This window comes from Saccopteryx bilineata, chromosome 6 (assembly GCF_036850765.1).
Source record: "Saccopteryx bilineata isolate mSacBil1 chromosome 6, mSacBil1_pri_phased_curated, whole genome shotgun sequence".
Classification (NCBI taxonomy): domain Eukaryota; kingdom Metazoa; phylum Chordata; class Mammalia; order Chiroptera; family Emballonuridae; genus Saccopteryx; species Saccopteryx bilineata.
Genome location: NC_089495.1, coordinates 120093264 through 120115318, shown reverse-complemented (window position 1 = coordinate 120115318; position 22055 = coordinate 120093264). Strand labels below are relative to the sequence as shown.

The window sequence follows — 22055 nt, the reverse complement described above, 5'->3', positions numbered from 1 at the left end:
AGAAACACATCTAAGCAACAAGGATAAAAACAAACTCAAAGTGAAAGGCTGGAAAACAATACTCCAAGCAAACAACACCCAAAAAAAAGCAGGTGTAGCAATACTCATATCTAATAATGCTGACTACAAGACAGAAAAAGTACTCAGAGACAAAAATGGTCATTTCATAATGATTAAGGGGAAGTTGAATCAAGAAGACATAACAATCCTTAATATATATGCACCAAACCAAGGAGCACCAAAATATATAAGACAGCTACTTATTGACCTTAAAACAAAAACTAACAAAAATACAATCATACTTGGAGACCTCAATACACCGCTGATGGCTCTAGATCGGTCATCCAAACAGAGAATCAATAAAGATATAGTGGCCTTAAACGAAATACTAGAACACCTGGATATGATAGACATCTACAGGACACTTCATCCCAAAGCGACAGAGTATACATTTTTCTCTAGTGTACATGAAACATTCTCAAGAATTGACCATATGTTGGGCCACAAAGACAATATCAGCAAATTTAGAAAAACTGAAATTGTACCAAGCATATTTTCTGATCATAAAGCCTTGAAACTAGAATTCAACTGCAAAAAAGAGGGGGAAAAACCCACAAAAATGTGGAAACTAAACAACATACTTCTAAAAAATGAATGGGTCAAAGAAGAAATAAGCGCAGAAATCAAAAGATATATACAGACAAATGAAAATGAAAATACGACATATCAGAATCTCTGGGATGCAGCAAAAGCAGTAATAAGAGGAAAGTTCATATCACTTCAGGCCTATATGAACAAACAAGAGAGAGCCGAAGTAAACCACTTAACTTCACACCTTAAGGAACTAGAAAAAGAAGAACAAAGACAACCCAAAACCAGCCGAAGAAAGGAGATAATAAAAATCAGAGCAGAAATAAATGAAATAGAGAACAGAAAAACTATAGAAAAAATCAATAAAACAAGGAGCTGGTTCTTTGAAAAGATCAACAAAATTGACAAACCCTTGGCAAGACTCACCAAGGAAAAAAGACACAGGACTCAAATAAATAAAATCCAAAATGAAAGAGGAGAGATCACCACAGACATCATAGAAATACAAAGAATTATTGTAGAATACTATGAAAAATTATATGCCACCAAATACAACAATCTAGAAGAAATGGATAAATTCCTAGAACAATACAACCTTCCTAGACTGAGTCATGAAGAAGCAGAAAGCCTAAACAGACCAATCAGCAGGGAGGAAATAGAAAAAACTATTAAAAATCTCCCCAAAAATAAAAGTCCAGGCCCAGACGGTTATACTAGTGAATTCTATCAAACATTCAAAGAAGACTTGGTTCCTATTCTACTCAAAGTCTTCCAAAAAATTGAAGAAGAAGCAATACTTCCAAACACATTTTATGAGGCCAACATAACCCTCATACCAAAACCTGGCAAGGATGGCACAAAGAGAGAAAACTACAGACCAATATCTCTAATGAATACAGATGCTAAAATACTAAACAAAATACTGGCAAACCGAATACAACAACATATTAAAAAAATAATACATCATGATCAAGTGGGATTCATCCCAGAATCTCAAGGATGGTTCAACATACGCAAAACGGTTAACGTAATACACCATATCAACAAAACAAAGAACAAAAACCACATGATCTTATCAATAGATGCAGAAAAGGCTTTTGATAAAATACAACACAATTTTATGTTTAAGACTCTCAACAAAATGGGTATAGAAGGAAAATATCTCAACATGATAAAGGCCATATATGATAAACCATCAGCCAACATCCTATTAAACGGCATAAAACTGAGGACTTTCTACCTTAAATCAGGAACAAGACAGGGTTGTCCACTCTCTCCACTCTTATTCAACGTGGTGCTAGAAGTTCTGGCCAGAGCAATCAGACAAGACAAAGAAATAAAAGGCATCCATATCGGAAAAGAAGAAGTAAAGCTATCACTTTTTGCTGATGATATGATCCTATACATCGAAAACCCGAAGGACTCCACAAAAAGATTATTAGAAACAATAAACCAATACAGTAAGGTCGCAGGATACAAAATTAACATACAAAAGTCCATAGCCTTTCTATATGCCAACAATGAAATATTAGAAAACGAACTCAAAAAAATAATCCACTTCACGATTGCAACAAAAAAAATAAAATACCTAGGAATAAACATAACAAAGAACGTAAAGGACCTATATAATGAAAATTACAAAGCATTGTTAAGGGAAATCGAAAAAGATACAATGAGATGGAAAAATATTCCTTGTTCTTGGATAGGAAGAATAAATATAATCAAAATGGCCATATTACCCAAAGCAATATACAAATTTAATGCAATTCCCATCAAAATCCCTATGAGATTTTTTAAAGAAATGGAACAAAAAATCATCAGATTTATATGGAACTATAAAAAACCCCGAATAGCCAAAACAATCCTAAGGAAAAAGAATGAAGCTGGGGGCATTACAATACCTGACTTTAAACTATATTATAGGGCCACGATAATCAAAACAGCATGGTATTGGCAAAAAAATAGACACTCAGACCAATGGAACAGAATAGAAAGCCCAGAAATAAAACCACATATATATGGTCAAGTAATCTTTGATAAAGGGGCCAACAACACACAATGGAGAAAAGAAAGCCTCTTCAACAAATGGTGTTGGGAAAACTGGAAAGCCACATGCAAAAGAATGAAACTCGACTACAGCCTGTCCCCGTGTACTAAAATTAATTCAAAATGGATCAAAGACCTAAATATAAGACCTGAAACAATAAAGTACATAGAAGAAGACATAGGTACTAAAATCATGGACCTGGGTTTTAAAGAACATTTTATGAACTTGACTCCAATGGCAAGAGAAGTGAAGGCAAAGATAAATGAATGGGACTACATCAGAATTAAAAGTTTTTGCTCTGCAAGAGAAACTGATATCAAAATAAACAGGCCCTGGCCGGTTGGCTCAGCAGTAGAGCGTCGGCCTAGCGTGCGGAGGACCCGGGTTCGATTCCTGGCCAGGGCACACAGGAGAAGCGCCCATTTGCTTCTCCACCCCTCCGCCGCGCTTTCCTCTCTGTCTCTCTCGTCCCCTCCCGCAGCCAAGGCTCCATTGGAGCAAAGATGGCCCGGGCGCTGGGGATGGCTCTGTGGCCTCTGCCTCAGGCGCTAGAGTGGCTCTGGTCGCCAACATGGCGACGCCCCGGAGGGGCAGAGCATCGCCCCCTGGTGGGCAGAGCGTCGCCCTATGGTGGGCGTGCCGGGTGGATCCCGGTCGGGCGCATGCGGGAGTCTGTCTGACTGTCTCTCCCTGTTTCCAGCTTCAGAAAAATGAAAAAAAAAAAAAGAAAAAAAAAAAAATAAATAAACAGACATCTATATGGGAACTGATATTTTCAAACAACAGCTCAGATAAGGGCCTAATATCCAAAATTTACAAAGAACTCATAAAACTCAACAACAAACAAACAAACAATCCAATAAAAAAATGGGAAGAGGACATGAACAGACACTTCTCCCAGGAAGAGATACAAATGGCCAACAGATATATGAAAAGATGCTCAGCTTCATTAGTTATTAGAGAAATGCAAATCAAAACTACAATGAGATACCACCTCACTCCTGTTAGATTAGCTATTATCAACAAGACGGGTAATAGCAAATGTTGGAGAGGCTGTGGAGAAAAAGGAACCCTCATTCACTGTTGGTGGGACTGTAAAGTAGTACAACCATTATGGAGGAAAGTATGGTGGTTCCTCAAAAAACTGCAAATAGAACTACCTTATGACCCAGCAATCCCTCTACTGGGTATATACCCCAAAACCTCAGAAACATTGATACGTGAAGACACATGTAGCCCCATGTTCAATTGCAGCACTGTTCACAGTGGCCAAGACATGGAAACAACCAAAAAGCCCTTCAATAGAAGACTGGATAAAGAAGATGTGGCACATATACACTATGGAATACTACTCAGCCATAAGAAATGATGACATCAGATCATTTACAGCAAAATGGTGGGATCTTGATAACATTATAAGGAGTGAAATAAGCAAATCAGAAAAAAACAAGAACTACATGATTCCATACATTGGTGGAACATAAAAATGAGACTAAGAGACATGGACAAGAGTGTGGTGGTTACCAAGGGTGGGGGGGGAGGGAGGACATGGGAGGGAGGGAGGGAGAGAGTTAGGGGGAGGGGGAGGGGCACAGAGAACTAGATGGAGGGTGGCGGAGGACAATCTGACTTTGGGCGAGGGGTTTGCAACATAATTTGATGACAAAATAACCTAGAAATGTTTTCTTTGAATATATTCACCCTGATTTATTAATGTCATCCCATTACCATTAATAAAAATTTATTAAAAAAAAAAAAAGAAACATTACCATGTACAATAAATAAAAGATAAACTAGTAAAAAAAAAAATAATAAAGGTAACAAGAGACAAAAATGGACATTTTATAATCATATAGGATATACTACATCAAGAAGACATAACACTTCTTTATATAGAAGCACCTAGTTATGGAGCACCAAAATATATAAGTAACTATGAACAGAAACTAAAGGGAGAAACTGATAAAAAACACAAAGTAAGGAACTTAAATACTTCATTGACAGCTATTATAAATAGATCATCCAAACAGAAAATTAATAAAGAAATAATGATCTTAAATGATACATTATGCCAAATGAACATAATTGATATTTACAGAGTTTTTCATCTTAGATCATCAAATTATACTTTCTTCTCTAGGGCACAGGGAAGATTCTCAAGGATAGATCATATGCTGGGACACAAAACTAGCCTCAACCAAAGATCTGAAATTTGAAATTCCACTTCTGTGCATTTACTCAAAGAAACCTGAAACACTAATTCAAAAAGATAAATGTTCATCACATCATTATTATAATAACCAAGATATGGAGCAACTATAGATGAACAGATAACATGGTATGTATATACAATAAAATATTACTCACCCATGAAAAAATTACATCTTGCCATTCGCAAGAAGGATGGACCTAAAGGGTATTATGCTAAGTGAAATAAGCCAGACAGAGAAAGACAAATAATATATAATTTCAATTACATGTGGGATCTAAAGATAAAACTGAAGCAAACTCATGAATACAGAAAAAAAACTGATGGTTTTGATAGATGGGGGATTGGGGAAATGGGTGAAAAAGGGCAAAGAGATTAAAAAGTACTAATTGCCAGTTATAGAAATAGTCATGGGGATGTAAAGTACAGCATAGGAAATATAGTCAATAATATTGTAATGACCATGTATGGTATCAGCTGGGTCCTAGACTTAACTGTGGTAATTATTTCATAAGGTACATAAATGTCTAATTACTATACTATAAACCTGAAATATAATATTGTCCATCAAATATAAATGAAAAATAATTTTTAAAAGGGGAATATCTTCTCAGCAGCATCCTGTGATTTCATGATTGTTGAAATTCTTCAATGAAATAAGATGTTACAAACTGCTTTTCTAACAATAAAATCAAATAAAATGTAACAATAAAATCAAATTCGAGAGCCAGATAATATTGCCTTTTCCTTCCAAAATTTTAATGGGTATTATTTAATAGAAAATACAACACATTTCTCATGCATTTAAACAATTAATCCAAAGGAAAAAGGAAAAAAAACGTGATTGCTTAGTATGCTGATAAAATGTTTTTAGCAAGATACAGATAATATTTTCAATATTATATAAGAATATGGTATAAAACAAAATGAAATATTTTTGAAATGACAATATCAGTTTACCTAACCTGCATTCGTACAAATGGACAGTTGTACTTCTTGCCCTGGATTAGAAACAGAACAACAGCAAAATACCACCTTGAATTGCTATCTTTCATCCAAATCAGCTAATTATAGTATATATATTGGCTAAACCCCGTAATGTTCAGAGGGATATGTTTTGATAAAAGATATAAATGGAAAATTCAGGCCAACCTTTTAATTCCAGGTAAATGTCAAGTATAAAAGGACCTTTCATAATGTACTTGGAGCTATCACAGATTTCAAAGGGCACACACGGACCTATTACACATCTGATCCTCACAGCATTCCAACAACAATGTTCGCATTTTATTGAACAGAAAACTAAGGCTACTCATTTAAGATCAGATAGCTTGATCAGTGGTAAAAACACACTTATCAATGACCTTGGAACACTGGACAGCATTTCCTGTTGGTAGATCACCTTCCTAACTCCATCAAGATATGATTCAATCATCAAAAAAAGTGTGAGTTTCTTGAGGTCTGGAAAGCAGGCCCCAGTCAATAGTGATGAGGACAGTTGGTTTCAGATTGCTTATGTGCTACACAATTTACACTAAAACATTAGGATACAGAGGAAGGCTGAAAGAAGGGCAAAGGAAGAATAATCTGAAAGAGCATAACATGGCAAGGTTCCATCACAATCTAGAATAAACTATAGCAAACTGAAAAAAATGGTCTTAAATAGAAAGCCAGTATTCAGACCACAGTGGTAAAAAAAAAAAAGATGTAGAAATAGAAATGCAGGAAATTATTCATTTTAGTAGCTCAGTGTTTGGCACACATACCCCTATAAATCATTCTAAAATTTATCTGAGGTAGACAGTTGTTAGGAATGAAGTGAGTTCATGTTAAAGATGAAAAAAGGAGAAGGCACTGAGGAGAAGCCCTATCTTTAAAACTCCCTTCAAAAAACATTCCAGTATTTGTAAAAATCCTTTTTGGTCAAGTGCTTAGACATTAGCCATTTTATTCTTACATTTAACAGTTGAGATTAAGTATCTTACAACAAAATGACCAAAGACAAGTGAAGCTTTTTTCAAAGAAAGCCTACCTGAGTTCACAGGAAGTTTATAATTTTTGTCTACTTGGACTGCACTGGTTTTCTCCTTCTCAGTTTTTCAAGATGGAGCTCAAGTTGACTTCCTGTGCAAAGTCTTCATGGTTCTGTCAGTCAAAGGCAATACTCCACCTCCCATAAGCCCCACCGCTCTTGGGAATTGCCGTTAATATGGTGTCTGTTAGCTACACAGACAAACCCTGTCTCTTCATTTTTAAATCTTCAGGACCTAGCATTTTGTGAATACACATTAATCTTTGTCCGTCTTTCTGCCCTTTTTTTTTAGTTACATTTCTTTCATTGAAATATCCTTATACATTTACAAGTAAAATTAAATCATAAGAATGGGAACACAACATATAATTCTTAATGACATAAAAACAAATTTTCTGATACTAGATCATGTAAAAATACAAAGATGAATTCTTGCTCTGGAATATTATTTTTAAGCACTTAACAATGAATTTGAGAATCTGACCTTTCACTTGAAAGATCTCCAGGGAAAGAAACATCATACATGGAATAAAGGGAAGTAGCGTCTCAAAGGGATGTATTTTTGCACTTGTTTTGCTCCAATTTCTGCTACATAGATTGCTCCGGTTTCTCCACTGATGTCTAAGAGATGAGGCAGAACTTGATCTGCTAGTTGGATTGAGCTTATCACAGAACAAGAGCCAATGTTCCCTACTGGGGGTGCTGCTAGAAACAGGAGCCTGCTAAGATTCAGCTGCGCCACAATCACGTACTTCCCATCAGGAGTAAATCTAAGGAGAAAGATATTTACATCATAAATTTATGTAAAATTAACATAAATATTTATTTTCTCAACATTTTTATCCCCGACAGTGTTAAACAACAGCAGGTAACTACCTGCTAGAAATTCTCCCTGCCCAAAGTTTATTAGCTCTTCTGGTTGACAAATATTTGCAGCATATTTTCTAGATTATAATATGCTGGGTTGGTTTTTAACTGCCTCCAATATATTTATAATGCAACACACTCACACACACAGAAACAAAAAAAGGAGCAAAGAGATAGCACACAGAATTTCACATATGAATTGATATACCAAACTGATGAATTGATTGATCTGTTCATTTATTACAAACACTGAGTTCCTAGTATGCCTACACTACTTAGGTGCCAAGAATATGGCTATGAGCATGAAACCCAAATCTCTATTTTCTTGCCTTTATAGTCAAGTGGGAGAATCAGTTATGAAAATACAGAATGAGAAGTAATTTTAGAGGCCATGATAAAACCTTGGGAGGGTCAAGAGATACAGAGTGACTGAGTCAGGGGGTGTACTTTATTGAGGGTTTTTAGAGCAGGGACCACAGGCATGGGAGGGTCACTGAAAGCAAGAATAAGATGTGCTCAGAGAGAAGGCCAGAATGAGTGTTGAAGGGTTCTTTTAAAGAGAATTTTAAATTGATCTAATTCTATTAATATGGGAACAAGAGATTTGTGATGGTAGACCTAGCCAAAGATTAGCTTAAATTAAGACAAAATAACATTGTCCCAGTACTCCACAACATGAAGGTAAGCTGTGTCTGACACGACAGATTCAAGATCTTCACTTCATTCTGTGTTTACAAACTGACCAAATGCATCTTGAGGGAAATGTCTAGAGAAGGTGCTGCACATACTTGGGGTCACACAGTATACCAGGAGTAGAACTACCTGGAGTTTGAAAGATGACTACATGTCTTCTGCATAATTGTTTCCCTTCCTTTCCTTCCCTGCTTAAAATTAATAATAAATATTTAAAACTTTCAGCTAGCTTTTCAGAGAACCTCATATAAAGCAAACAGAACAAGCATTTTAAAATAAAAAGCAGCAGTTACCTGACTGAAGAAGGTCCCTCTTCTGTGAAACAATTATTCCATGCTCCTAACCACGCCCCAGTGTCTTTATCAAATACCTGAATTCTTTTATTTCCTCGGTCAGCAACCCACACCTGAGAGACCAAAAATAAGTGTTTGCTGGAAAAGAGCCACAGCATAATGAGGAGAAAGGAAAGAGAGGGGAAAGGAGAGAGAATTTTTACTTTCATTAATTTCACACACATTATCTCCTTTAGTACTTAGAGATCCCCAAGTAAGGTCATTAAAAGCCCAATTTTCAGATAGAAAATTAAAGTTCAGAAAAAATGACAATATCTTGAAGTGAGCATGCAACAAGTGGAGTGGAAGAACCATTCATGACCATCTGTCTCAACCCAAGAACCATAATGCTGTCTGCTGTACTAAACATTCTTTTTAGGACTTTATTTATTCATTTTAGAAGGGGGTGGGCAGGAAGCATCAACTCCTATATGTGCCTTGACCAGGCAAGCCCAGGTTTTCCAACTGACGACCTCAGCAGTCCAGGTAAGCACTTTATTCACTGTGCCACCACAGGTCAGGCTGGACTAAACATTTAAATACTGTAACTAAAAAACTAGTATACTCTAATATAATGCAGAGGGTTTGGAGATACTGAAGCAATAGCATTCATTCACTTCCCTAACAAACATTCACTGTCACTGAGTGCTGCCAAATTGTTGGTTCCTGGGCCGGGCGAAAAAACAGAGACAGAGAAGAGGGGCCTGAGTTCCTCAGGCTGGGGAGAAGGCAGGTACTCATTCATACTATAGTATCATGAAACCTCTGCCTGGTTTTTACTGAAGTGTGGCCAAAGTGCTGAACCCCTTAAAGAGGAAGCTTGGGAGATTTTAATAACACATAAATAATGACAGTAGGTTTGCTATAGACTGTAATAAGTTATTAGGGAAACTTGTTTTTAGACAAGAAGGTCCATTCTAAATGACATTTCAAGTATTGTACTTGATGTATACAACCCGTGGCACATACACAGTGAGATCATGTTTAATGACACATGGCTAGGGTTGTTGAGAGCTACGAAGAATGGATGCAAGGGTGGGCCAACCCTGCTGGCCTCTTCCTCTCCCCTTCCAGATCTTTGGATTTCTTGGGTTTGTGGATTCAGGGACTTTTTTTCAGGGCATCTTTATCAATGCATGTGAGTTTTGGTAGCCACTGAATTCATCTCCAATCAGAAACAAAGACTTATTGCATCACTTGAGAAAGGCTGTTGATCCCTACTACGTAAGGTAACTGATTTGAGGATTAATGTCTTAGCGACCAATAGGAAATACAGTTTGGTATCTAAGATTGGGACTAAATATGCAGAAATAACTGATTTTCCATCACTCGATAATACCAGAGTGTCCAATCAAACGATCTCCGAGGCCTCTCCAAAAGACAGTGAATTTACCAGGGCTTAGGTCTCATATGCTCAGAAACTTTATCTTGCTCTTTTCCAGTAAAGAGAATAGTTAGTTCCAATTTTCTAGTTCCTAATTTACATACAAAGTTCACATCTTCAGTTATCTTCCTATCTATAATGGGAAATAATTGAAAAATTTAAGATCAAAACATTCTCACTTTGTCAACACTGGAAGCCAATCATAATCCAGACGCCTGCTTGCTGAGCATAGCATAAGAAGTGGAAATGGGTTAAACGCCTAATGGCATGAAGCCAGGATACTCTGATCCATCCACTGTGCACCAGGACACTTAGTCATTTCACAAATATTCATAAGATGACAACTGCATGTTAGGCACTAAAATATAAGCAAAATTCAGTATGTGTACTGAGTCGTGCAGCTTACCCTCTCTTAGGGGAGACAATCAAATCATTCTATTAGAGTGACTTACTGGGGAACTCCAGGCTATTATAGAAAAACAGAAGAAACTAATGATAAAACATTTGAGGTGGGGTCTGGTTATAGGAACGTAACCCCCCAAAATTAATACGTATGTTTAAAGGTGTATAAAAGTAAAACAAGTGGCAGTCGATAGGGGTGAAAAACTAAGAAATAAATTGCAACTTGCTGGTTAAAGCTCTCTGTTCCTAAGACAGAGTGCAGAAGAAAAAACAAAAGTTGGCTAGGTGGTTCCGTTTTCCAAGCTTCCAAGATTAACCTCTTCTGTCTCTTTTGATCAATGCATTCTAGAATTAACTTTGTTTAATACTAGAATTAAAAATATATTTGAATACTTAAACTAGTTTTCCTAGGAGGAGAGTAACTTCATTGCTCCATTTTGTGTTCTTTCTATCCTTTAAGTGAAAAGGAAATCTATTTTGCTCATTTCTTAATATTTGGAAACTCCCCTCATTATAGGACTCAAACATTTTAAGAGAGTATGCTAGGTATACCCAGCCCCAGAGGTCTTGTCCAGACATACCCAGATGCATACATCCACTAAAACAATGCATATCCAGATGTCCAGACATGCACAGGTGCACTAAGATTCATATGTACAAGCCCAGATATACATACATCCATACAAACATATCCAGACACAATGACACCATATTTTTACCTGACCAGAAGAATCTACTGTAATACTGTGCGGTATGTTGAATTTAGCAGGCCCGGTCCCATTTTCTCCATGTAACCAAAGCATCATAAAATCTATAAACGGTAAACATGCATGGTCAGTGCAACATAGAGAATACCTTGTGTATTGACGTTTTATATTTTATGTCACAGGATGCAGACAAACTTTTAAATTATAACCCTACTCCTTACTTTCTATTTATATACCCATTTGCCTAATTCTTATGCTTTACCAAAAACATTCCTTCTGTTTTGAGCAATTAGTTTACCTCTTTAATGAATATTTCCATGTGAACTCTCATCACTCAAAATCATTGTTTAGGGTTCATGTCAACCTCTTAAACTGTTTCCCCTTGCCAACTAATCTCTGCAGTTACCATTCTTTGCTATTACCATTCCTCTGAACTTAAATATTCGCATTATGTTTTTATAGTCTCACTTATTACCCTGTATAGCAGCAGTTCTCAACCTGTGGGTCGCGACCCTGGCGGGGGTCGAATGACCAAAACATGGCTTTAGGCGACCCCTGTGTTTTGGTCGTTTGACCCCCGCCGGGGTCGCGACCCACAGGTTGAGAACCACTGCTGTACCGGGTTAAACTATGGCACTGTGAAAAGATATGTCCAAGTCCCAACTTTCAGTATTTGTGAATGTGGCCTTCTGGAAAAAGGGCCTTAGCAGATACAGTTAGGAATTTTGAGACATGATGACTAGTGTCCTTATATGAGAAAGGAGGGACACAGGGAAGAAGGCCATGTGAAGACAGAAGCAGAGACTGGAGTGATGCTGGCACAAGCTACAAAATGTCTGGAGCCACCAGAGGCTAGAAGAGGCAGGTAAGGACTCTCCCCTATGCCTGTAGAATGACCTGCTCTATAGATTTCAGACTTCTGGATTCCAAAACCATGAGTGAATGAATGAATTTCTGTTTAAGCCACTCAATCTGTAGCATTTTGTTGCAGCAGCCATAAACTAATATACCTATATTCAATCTGTCTCCAAAATTTGCTTGTTTCTTTCAGAGAGATTTTTGGGTTCTAACTTTATTCACACTTCATCTTCCTTTAACTATCACCAACCAAATTCAGTTACTAGGTGATCAGTTAACTACACAGCATCCACGTGACAGAGCTTACTGCAAATATATCCTGATATAATATTTATCTTGTAAAATCTTTGCTTCTATAATACCACTTTTCTATTAAAAACATCAAAGACTCTTTATAGGCAATCATGTCTTTAAATCCTTAGGTAAGCTACAGAGGAAAGGCTGTTCCATGACATGACAGCTGCTTGACCAGAGCTACATCCGGCCAAGAACACAGACTGGTTCTCATAACTCTGTCAGAGACCATCTGGTAGACCCCTCCCCTATGCTCCAAGGCGCATTGGTTCCTGAAGCAGACAGTTCCTTGCTCCTGGCAAACAAGTGAGGCCTTTCCCCTCGTTAGTCCTGCCTGTTCTGTGTAGCTCTTTAGCACCTGCCACACAGCTTGGAGGATACCCACATTATCCTGCTGCCTCCCTGAATGGGCTTCCTGTGTAAGTTCCTTTATAAACTCTAGGTGCAATGCTGGAGTGTTGGTCTCTTTCTCTGGTCTCTTGGCCCTGGGAAATTCTTTCAACATAAGTTCTCAAGAATATCCCAAATCTTATTTTCTACTATTCAAAAAGTGCATCCTTAAGCTCCTTTCCTAAAGACCTGCTATTAACACCTGTAGACTTTGTGTGACAAAGGCTCTTTACAACCCACCCTTCTCCCATGAAAACCAGTTTAGTGCAAGAACTAGTCCCTTCTTAAACTCTCACCCTACGTCTCCAGTCAACAGTAGTTTCTCCTCTTTATCTTATTTTACAATTTTATTAATCTTATTAACAATTGATACCACAAAGCAGCAAACTGTTTCATTTGTAACAGACCTGCACCTAGGATACTACTGAGGAGGGAATTCACTAAAACACTTGCTGATCAACCTGTGTGACATCTCAGCTCCAGGATGCCAGGTTTCTGACTGCTCAATCCTTAATTAACCACTTATTGCTTGAACCCACGGTAAGTTCTCATACTGCCTCCAGTTCATTACAAGGGAAGCACCTAGCTTTCAGTGAAGAATAAGCAAATCCATTAACAATCATTTGTTATTGGCCATCTCACATATCTGTTCTGATTTTTTCCTAGTAATACACTTGAAGTCTTTACACAAATTCATATTCAATAGTTATACCATTATATGAAGTATCAAGTAAATTAAATCCAATTTATGAAATAATGTATTTATATAATGCCATATAAAATTAAGCTCTGTACCTTGGGACAGCTTGACCAATCTGTTATTCAATCCTCCGTCTCCATCCACAATGTAAATATCTCCTGTGTCCTCTACGTACAGTTCAGCAGGGTTGTCAAACTGCAGGGGATTCAAACCAGTACCTTTTTGGCCTGGAGTACCCAAGACTTGAACAAGATCACCGAAGGAATTGTATTTTTTAATAGTATGACCAAAGGATCCTACAAAGACAAGCACACACATTTCACTAATATAACAACTAAACAAAATTTGTATTTTTCAGTACAGCTGACCCTTGAATAAAAGGGTGGAGGAAGATTGGGTTAAAGGCACTTGACTCTGGCAGAGTCGAAAATCATATGTAACTTTCAACACTCCAAAAACTTAACTACTAATAGTCTACTGCAGACCAGAACTTATCAATTACATAAACAGTCAATTAGCACATGTGTATATGTATTATATACTATATTCTTATGATAAAGGTAAAAAAATGCTTATTAAGCAAATCATAAGAGAAAATAATTTATAGTATTTATTGAAAAAAACCCTGCACATTAAGTGGACCCACCACCCAGTTTAAATCCATGTTGTTCAACTGTAAGCTAAAAACAGAAACCCGACAGCATTAAACAGCAATAAGAAGTTAACAGGTTCACACAGTTACATGTTATATTTGACAAGCATCTGAATTTCCTCTTTAGTTATAGCCAAACCTCAGGTACTCCAAAGTAAGTAGATTCTAAATTTAAATAAATAAGATAAGACTAAAAAACTCCTTAAACATAAAGCTCATATTAAATTATTAGTACACCATTTTCCATTTTAACCTTATGATCTTGAGTAAGCATTACTTGTAAAAGGAAATCAAGATGGAATTGGAAAAAAAATCATATTTAAAAACTTATTTTATGCATTCATGTGCAGATCTCAAAGTTCAGTAGGTTAACAAAAGTGTTCTCTATAATACAGACTTTTTTTAAACTACATTTTCTCCTAGTGGAAACAAATTAAAAATTCAACTCATTAATTTGAGTAGTACAAACGTTCATATACGTCCTCGTGCCTCTTGACCATCCACAGTACAATTGTAACAAAACTTTTTATTTTAAAAATGTGTAAGGCAGCATTAAAAAAAGGCAAGTGAATGTTCTTGTTTCCATAAATTGGTTATCAAACAAACATGGTTTTAAGTTAATAAAACTGGAACTGGAACTAATTTCTTTTTTTTTTCTTTTTTTTTTTTCCTGAAGCTGGAAACCGGGAGAGACAGTCAGACAGACTCCCGCATGCGCCCGACTGGGATCCACCCAGCACGCCCACCAGGGGGCGATGCTCTGCCCCTCTGGGGCGTCGCTCTGCTGCGACCAGAGCCACTCCAGCGCCTGGGGCAGCGGCAAAGGAGCCATCCCCAGCGCCTGGGCCATCTTTGCTCCAATGGAGCCTTGGCTGCGGGAGGGGAAGAGAGAGACAGAGAGGAAGGAGGGGGTGGGGGTGGAGAAGCAAATGGGTGCTTCTCCTATGTGCCCTGGCCGGGAATCGTACCTGGGTCCCCCGCACGCCAGGCCGACGCTCTACCGCTGAGCCAACCGGCCGGGGCCTAATTTCATTTTTTGAAGAAAAAAAAACAAAAACAAAACTCACTCCCAGAGGTCAGTGAGCATAAAAAAACTCACTACTCAAAGGGTTAACTTTTTCCCCTTAGGGACCAAATCTTTCGAAACCACTCCTGTCTTCTCACATACTAAAATTCTTGGAGCTACAATGATTTTAGAAGCAAAGGTAGAATAAGCCTGACCAGGCGGTGGCGCAGTGGATGGAGTGTTGGACTGGGATGCAGAAGACCCAGGTTTAAGGTCGCCAGCTTGAGTGCGGGCTCATCTGGTTTAAGCAAAGCTCACCAGCTTGGACCCAGGGTCGTTGGCTCGAGCAAGGGGTTACTCAGTCTGCTGTGGCCCTATGGTCAAAGCGCATATGAGAGGGCAATCAATGAGCAGCTAGGGTGTCGCAACGAAGGACTGATGATTGATGCTTCTCATCTCTCTCTGCTCCTGTCTGTCCCTCTCTCTGACTCTCTCTGTGTCCTTGTTAAAAAAAAAAAAAGTAGAATAAGAGACAAAGAAAAACATTACATAATGATAAAGGGATCTACTCAACAAGAGAACACAACCCTTGTAAACATTTATGCACCCAACACTGGAGCACCTAAATATGTAAAGCAAATCTTGGTGGACATAAAGGGAGTGATCAACAGCAATGCAATCACAGTAGGGGATTTTTACCACCTCACCGACATCAAAGGATAGAACTTGGAAACAGAGAAAATCAACAAGGAAACAGTGATACAATAGCTCAGATAGATTTAATTGGTATCTTCAGAGCATTTTATTTCAAAGCAGCCACAGAATATACATTCAAGTGCACATGGAACATTTTCTAGGATTGGCCACATGTTAGGACAAAAACAAGTCTCAATAAATTTAAGAGGACTGAAATTATATCAAACATCTCTGACCACAAAGGAATGAAATTAGAAATTAATTTCAAAAGAAAAAACTGAAAAACACAAACATATCGTGCCTAAATAACTCGAGAATTAATGGGTTAACAAGGAAATCAAAAGATACCTGGAGACATATGAAAGTGAAAACACGATAACCCAGTATCAGGGAGCACAGTGAGAGCAGTCTTAGGGAAACCACAGCATCCCAGGCCCAGCTCAAGAATGAAGAAAAATCTCAAGCAACAATCCGTGCACTTAAAGGAACCAGAAAAACAACAAAAAAGCCCAAAGTGAGCCAGAAGGAAGGAAATAATAATGACAAGAGTGGAAATAAATAAAATAGAATATTATGAATTATATGACAAAAATTGAAAAATCTGGGGCCTGACCTGTGGTGGCGCAGTGGATAAAGCGTCGACCTGGAATGCTGAGGTCACCAGTTCAAAACCCTGGGCTTGCCTGGTCAAGGCACATATGGGAGTTGATGCTTCCTGCTCCTCCCCCCTTCTCTCCCGCTCTTTCTCTCTCTCAAAAATGAATTAAAAAAATAAAAATACAGAAAAAATGGCTATATTCCTGGAAAAATATAATCTCTTAATACTGAATTAAGAAGAAACAGAAAATATACAGACTACCCAAAACAATCTATAGATTCAACACAATTCCTATCAAGATACCAATGGCATATTTTATAGAACTAGAACAAATAATCCAATAATTGATATTGAACCACTAAAGACCTCAAATAAACACAGCAATCCTAAGAAAGCTGGAGGTATCACATTACCTGCCAACAAACTATACTACAGGACCACAGTAAACAAAGAGTCTAGTACTGGCAAAAGAACATACACATAGATCAATGGAACAGAATAGAGAGCCCAGAAATAAACCCACACATTTATGGTCAGTTAATATTTTACAGAGCATGCAAAAATATACAATGGGGTAAAGATAACCTATTCAATAAATGGCATTGGAACACTGAACAGATACATACAAAAAGAAAATGGAACTAAAACAGCTTTGTAGACCATACACAAGAATAAACTCAAAATGGATTAAAGAGTTACCTGTAAATGTAAAGACTCAATACCACAAAACTCTCAGAAGAAAACACAGGCAGCAAAATCTCAGACATTTTGCTCACCAATATTTTTTCTGATATATTTCCTCAGGTAAGGGTAAAAAAAGAAAAATAAACAATTGGACTATATTAGACTAAAAAGTTTTTGCATAGCAAAGAAAACCATCAAAAAAAGAAACCAAAAAAGATGCTTGACAAGGTGGTTGCACAGGGGTTAGAGCGCCGGACTGGGATGCGGAGGACCCAGGTCTGAAACCCCGAGATCGCTGGATTGAGCACAGGCTCATCTGGTTTGAGCAAAGCTCACCAACTTAAGCCCAAGGTTGCTGGCTTGAGCAAGGGTCACTCACTCTGTTGTAGTCCCTGGGCAAGGCACAACATATAAGAAAGCAATCAATGAACAACTAAGATGCCACAACAAAGAATTGATGCTTCTCATCTCTCTCCCTTCCTGTCTGTCTGTCCCTATCTGCCCTTCTCTCTGACTCTCTTTCTATCTCTGTCAAAAAAAAAGGAACAATGGCCCTGGCCGGTTGGCTCAGCGGTAGAGCGTCGGCCTGGCGTGCGGGGGACCTGGGTTCGATTCCCGGCCAGGGCCCATTTGCTTTTCCACCACCCCCCTTCCTCTCTGTCTCTCTCTTCCCCTCCCGCAGCCAAGGCTCCATTGGAGCAAAGATGGCCCGGGCACTGGGGATGGCTCCTTGGCCTCTGCCCCAGGCGCTAGAGTGGCTCTGGTCTCTGCAGAGCGACCCCCCCCCCAGGGGCAGAGCATCGCCCCTGGTGGGCGTGCCAGGTGGATCCCAGTCGGGCGCATGCGGGAGTCTGTCTGACTGTCTCTCCCCATTTCCAGCTTCAGAAAAATACAAATAATAATAATAATAAAAAATAACAAGAAAACAAAAAGGCAACCTTGAATGGAAAATACTTACCAAGGATATAACCAATGGAGTTAATACCCAAAATTTATAAAGAACTCATACTATGCCACACCAAGAAAATAAACAATCCAATTAAAGAATGGGTAGAGCACCTGAACAGACACATCTCCAAAAAAACATACAGATGGCAAATAGACATATGAAAAGATGCTTTACTTCACAAATCATCAGAGAAATGCAAATTAAAACCACAAGGAGATATCACCTTACACCTGTTAACAATGGCTGTCACCAATAAATCAACAAACAAGTGTTGGAGAGGGTCTGGAGAAAAGGGAACCCTCATGCACTGTTGGTGGGAATGCAAATTGGTTCAGCCACTATGGAAAACAGTATGAGAGTTCCTCAAAAAATTAAAAATAGAACTGCCTTATGATCTAGTTATTCTACTTGTGGGTTTTGGGTGTGTGCGTATCTGTGTGTGTGTGTCAGAGACAGAGAGGTTCAGAGAGAGGGATAGATAGGGACAGGAAGGGAGAGAGATGAGAAGCATCAATTTTTCATTGTGGCTCCTTAGTTGTTCATTGATTGCTTTCTCATATATGCCTTGACTGGGGGCTACAGCAGACCAAGTGACCCCTTGCTCGAGCCAGAGACCTTGGGCTCAAGCTGGTGAGCCTTGCTCAAACTAGATGAGCCTGCGCTCAAGCTGGTGACCTCGGGGTCTTGAACATGGGTCCTCCACATCCCAGTCCGAGGCTCTATCCCTGTGCCACAGCCTGGTCAGGCTCTACTTGTGGTTTTTTATCTGAAGAAACCCAGAATGCTAATTTGAAAAATATATGCACCCCTATATTCACTGCAGCAGCATTATTATTATTTCTTGATTCAGTGAGAAGAAGGGAGGCAGAGACAGACTCCTGCATGCCCCAGGACCAGGATCCACCTGGCAAGACTACTAGGGGGCGATGCTCTGCCCATCTGGGACATTGTTCTTTTGCTCCGCAACCGATTTCTTTCTTAGCCCCTGAGGCAGAGGCCATGGAGTCATCCTCAGTGCCAGGGGCCAACTTGCTCCAACTGAGGCATGGCTATAGAAGGGGAAGACAGTGTGAGAAAGAGAGAGAGAGAGAGAGAGAGAGAGAGAGAGAGAGAGAGAGGAGTGAGAGGGGGGGAGGAGTGGAGAAGCAGATAGTTGCTTCTCCTGTGTGCCCTGACTGGGAATTGAACCCAGGACATCCACATGCCAGGCTGATGCTCTACCACTGAGCCAATTGGCCAGGGCCACTGAGACATTATTTATTATAGCCAAGATGTGAAAGCAACCCATATGCTCATCAATGGACCAGTGGATAAAAAAGTTGTGCTATATTTATACAATTGAATACTACTCGGCCATAAAAAAAAGAATGAAATCCTACCATTTCTGATAGCATGAATGGACCCAGAGGGTAATATGCCCAGTGATATAAGTCAGTCAGAGAAAGACCATATTTCACTTACATATGGGATCTAAATACATGAACAAATTCAAATGGACTCAGACACAGAGACCTCAGTGGTGACGGCCAGAATGGAAAGGCTTAGGGGACTAAAGGAAAGGTGTGAAGGATTAAGAAGTAAAAACTGGTTGTTACAGAACAGTCACAGGGATATCAAGTACAACATAGGGAATACAGTCAGTAATACTGGGTAACTATGTGTGGTGCCAGTTGGGTACTGGAAATATCAGGGTGAATACTCTGTAACATATATGATTATCTGATCACTATGTTGTACACCTAAAAGTAAACTGTAATTAAAAAAATTTTTTTAAAGAAGACTTGTCATTTTAAAGGTAAGAATCATAATAATGATAACCTCCCTGTTATATGGCTTAATTCTACAGAAATACAATATAGGTTTAAAAACAAATGATTTCATGAATCATTAAACAAATTGCAATTAGATCCAGCAACTCTGATTTTATAATGTACAAGCAAGAACATAGGCAAAAACATAATTTCTAGCAAGATAATTTAATAGATACTTGTAGACATACCACTTCCTACATCCGTGATCCAGACGGATTGTTCATGTAGTGTACTGGCTGCAAACATACCATGAGGTGTGTCAACTGTGTGATTCCAAGCTCTTAGGAAATATCCATCCTCTGTGAATACTAATACCTTTTGGATGTTATCCCCTCTCTGAAGGTATACAAAAAATAATTGCTTAGACACAATCAGCTTTAAGGAAGTCATCTTTATTTTGGCAGACAGAAGCACAAATTGAAGGCTAATCAAGGAAGGCTAATCAAGGAATTTACTAACGTTAAAAAACCCAACTTGGAGGCAGTTAGGGGGAGGGGTGTAAAGGGGGTGTAATGGGGGACTGGAGAGTGGGGGTGAGGCTGTTATATTGAGTGGGACACTTGAATCCATGTTAACACAGTAAATTAAAATTAATTAAAAAAAGCTTCGAAACCTAACAAATTAGTATCTCTTCAAATTCAGTTATATATTCACTTGAAAGCAATTAAAATAATTCTATAATGGGCTGCATATAAACATGATGGTAAAATAAAACGCAGTTGCTTCCTTTGTGTTCGTAGATTAAAAAAAAAAAATCCCAATTTTACTTACTTGGGCTACGTAAACCAGTCCGTTCAGGGAGTCAACTGCAACACAAAACGTTGCTCCAGTGAAGTGCTCTGAACGCTTGGGCCAACCTACATCCAGCCAGTAAAGACTCTCCTTAGTTCTCCAGGAAATTTGAAAAATAGAGTCCCTTAAATTCTTAAATAAAACCAGAAGATTAAGATTCAGTCTAGGTTAAAAAAAGAAAAAAAAATCTTACTTTGAAGCACGCAGTGACACCTGACGCAGAGATCAGAAATGATAGGGAAGGCATGGGCTTATATACGTTTAAAGACCAAGGCGATCAAAATAAATAACTGAAAATTATTTGAGGATGTAGGGATAGCTGGGAAGGAAGGGAATGCATCGTGTTACAGATGGTCCTTGACTTACATGCTGGTAAGCCCATCCTAATTTCAGGACGCCGTTAAGTCAAAACGTACCGAATACCATAGCCCAGGCAACCTTAAACGTGCTCCGAACACTTAGGCGAGCCTGCAATTGGGCCATTAGCTTCAGTTTCCCCTCTCGAAAGCCTTCCTCTTCTCACCAGAAGACCAACATAGCACGCGCTTATGACACGATGGAGACCCGAACACAAGACACTGGGAAAACGCCGACAACACAGTGCAGGGCAGGGCACCCGCGCTTCCCCTTCCCGGTCGCCCCGGGCGTCACGGGAAAGCGGCAGACCCCCGAGGAGGCACCGTGGGACTCACGACGTCGCCTCAGCGCCATCCCGACGCAGAAAACCCCCAGATCAGGGCCCGCCTTGATCAAGCATTCAGCAAGGGACGGGGCAGTCCCACGGGGCTCCGCTCCCCGGTGCCAGGACTCCCACCAGCTCCACTCCAGGGGGAAGCGTCGCCTACCAAAAGTGTGGTCCCCACACTCCAAACAGCCACTTCCGCCCCATTCCACTCACCCAAGGGCCCGAAAGACGTGAATGCAAAACCAGAAACGCGAGGGAAAGGCCGGCGCCGGCCGCGCAGAGCCAGAGTCTCTTCATGGCGAAGCTTCTCGCGGGGTCAGCGAGATGGCCCCAGGGCCGCACGGTACCCTCTTCAACCGCCGTTTCTCCGACGCGCCAGCCCGTATGGCCAGATGGGAGGGCCGAACTGATGGAAAAACGAGACACTCAGCTTGGGATTCCCACAGCTTTCCCGGTCCCCGCCCCCAGGTCACGTGCCCTCGGGCTGACCCAGTGACCAAGCCCAGCCGGCCCCCCGGGAAGAGCGGTCCTATGCCGAGGTCCTCTGTCCGTCCAAGTTTGGAAGCCCGTCGCGATGCCACAACGACTCGACGTCCCTTCTTTGGAAATGAAGACCCGCCCCTCCGCAGCTAGCTCACACACACCCAAGACCCAGGGTGTGACCCTCAGAAAAGAA

At 39.5% G+C, this 22055-nt stretch overlaps 1 protein-coding gene across 2 annotated transcripts; it reads right to left on the bottom strand.

The window, feature by feature from the left end:
• Positions 1-5591: 5591 nt before the first annotated feature.
• NHLRC3 (NHL repeat containing 3) lies at positions 5592-22009 on the bottom strand. Of its 2 annotated transcripts, XM_066237639.1 has the most exons (8): positions 21869-22009; positions 21593-21785; positions 20674-20826; positions 20091-20238; positions 13602-13802; positions 11277-11368; positions 8733-8845; positions 5592-7649 (listed from the first exon to the last, which is right to left on the bottom strand). In XM_066237639.1, exons 2-8 carry the CDS (start codon positions 21674-21676, stop codon positions 7397-7399), a joined length of 1044 nt encoding a protein of 347 aa, XP_066093736.1. In that variant the 5' UTR covers positions 21677-21785; positions 21869-22009; the 3' UTR covers positions 5592-7396. The 2 variants fall into 2 exon arrangements, with proteins under 2 accessions (XP_066093736.1, XP_066093735.1); XM_066237638.1 differs by lacking the exon at positions 21869-22009 and having other exon boundaries at positions 21593-21860.
• Between the last annotated feature and the right edge of the window lie 46 nt (positions 22010-22055).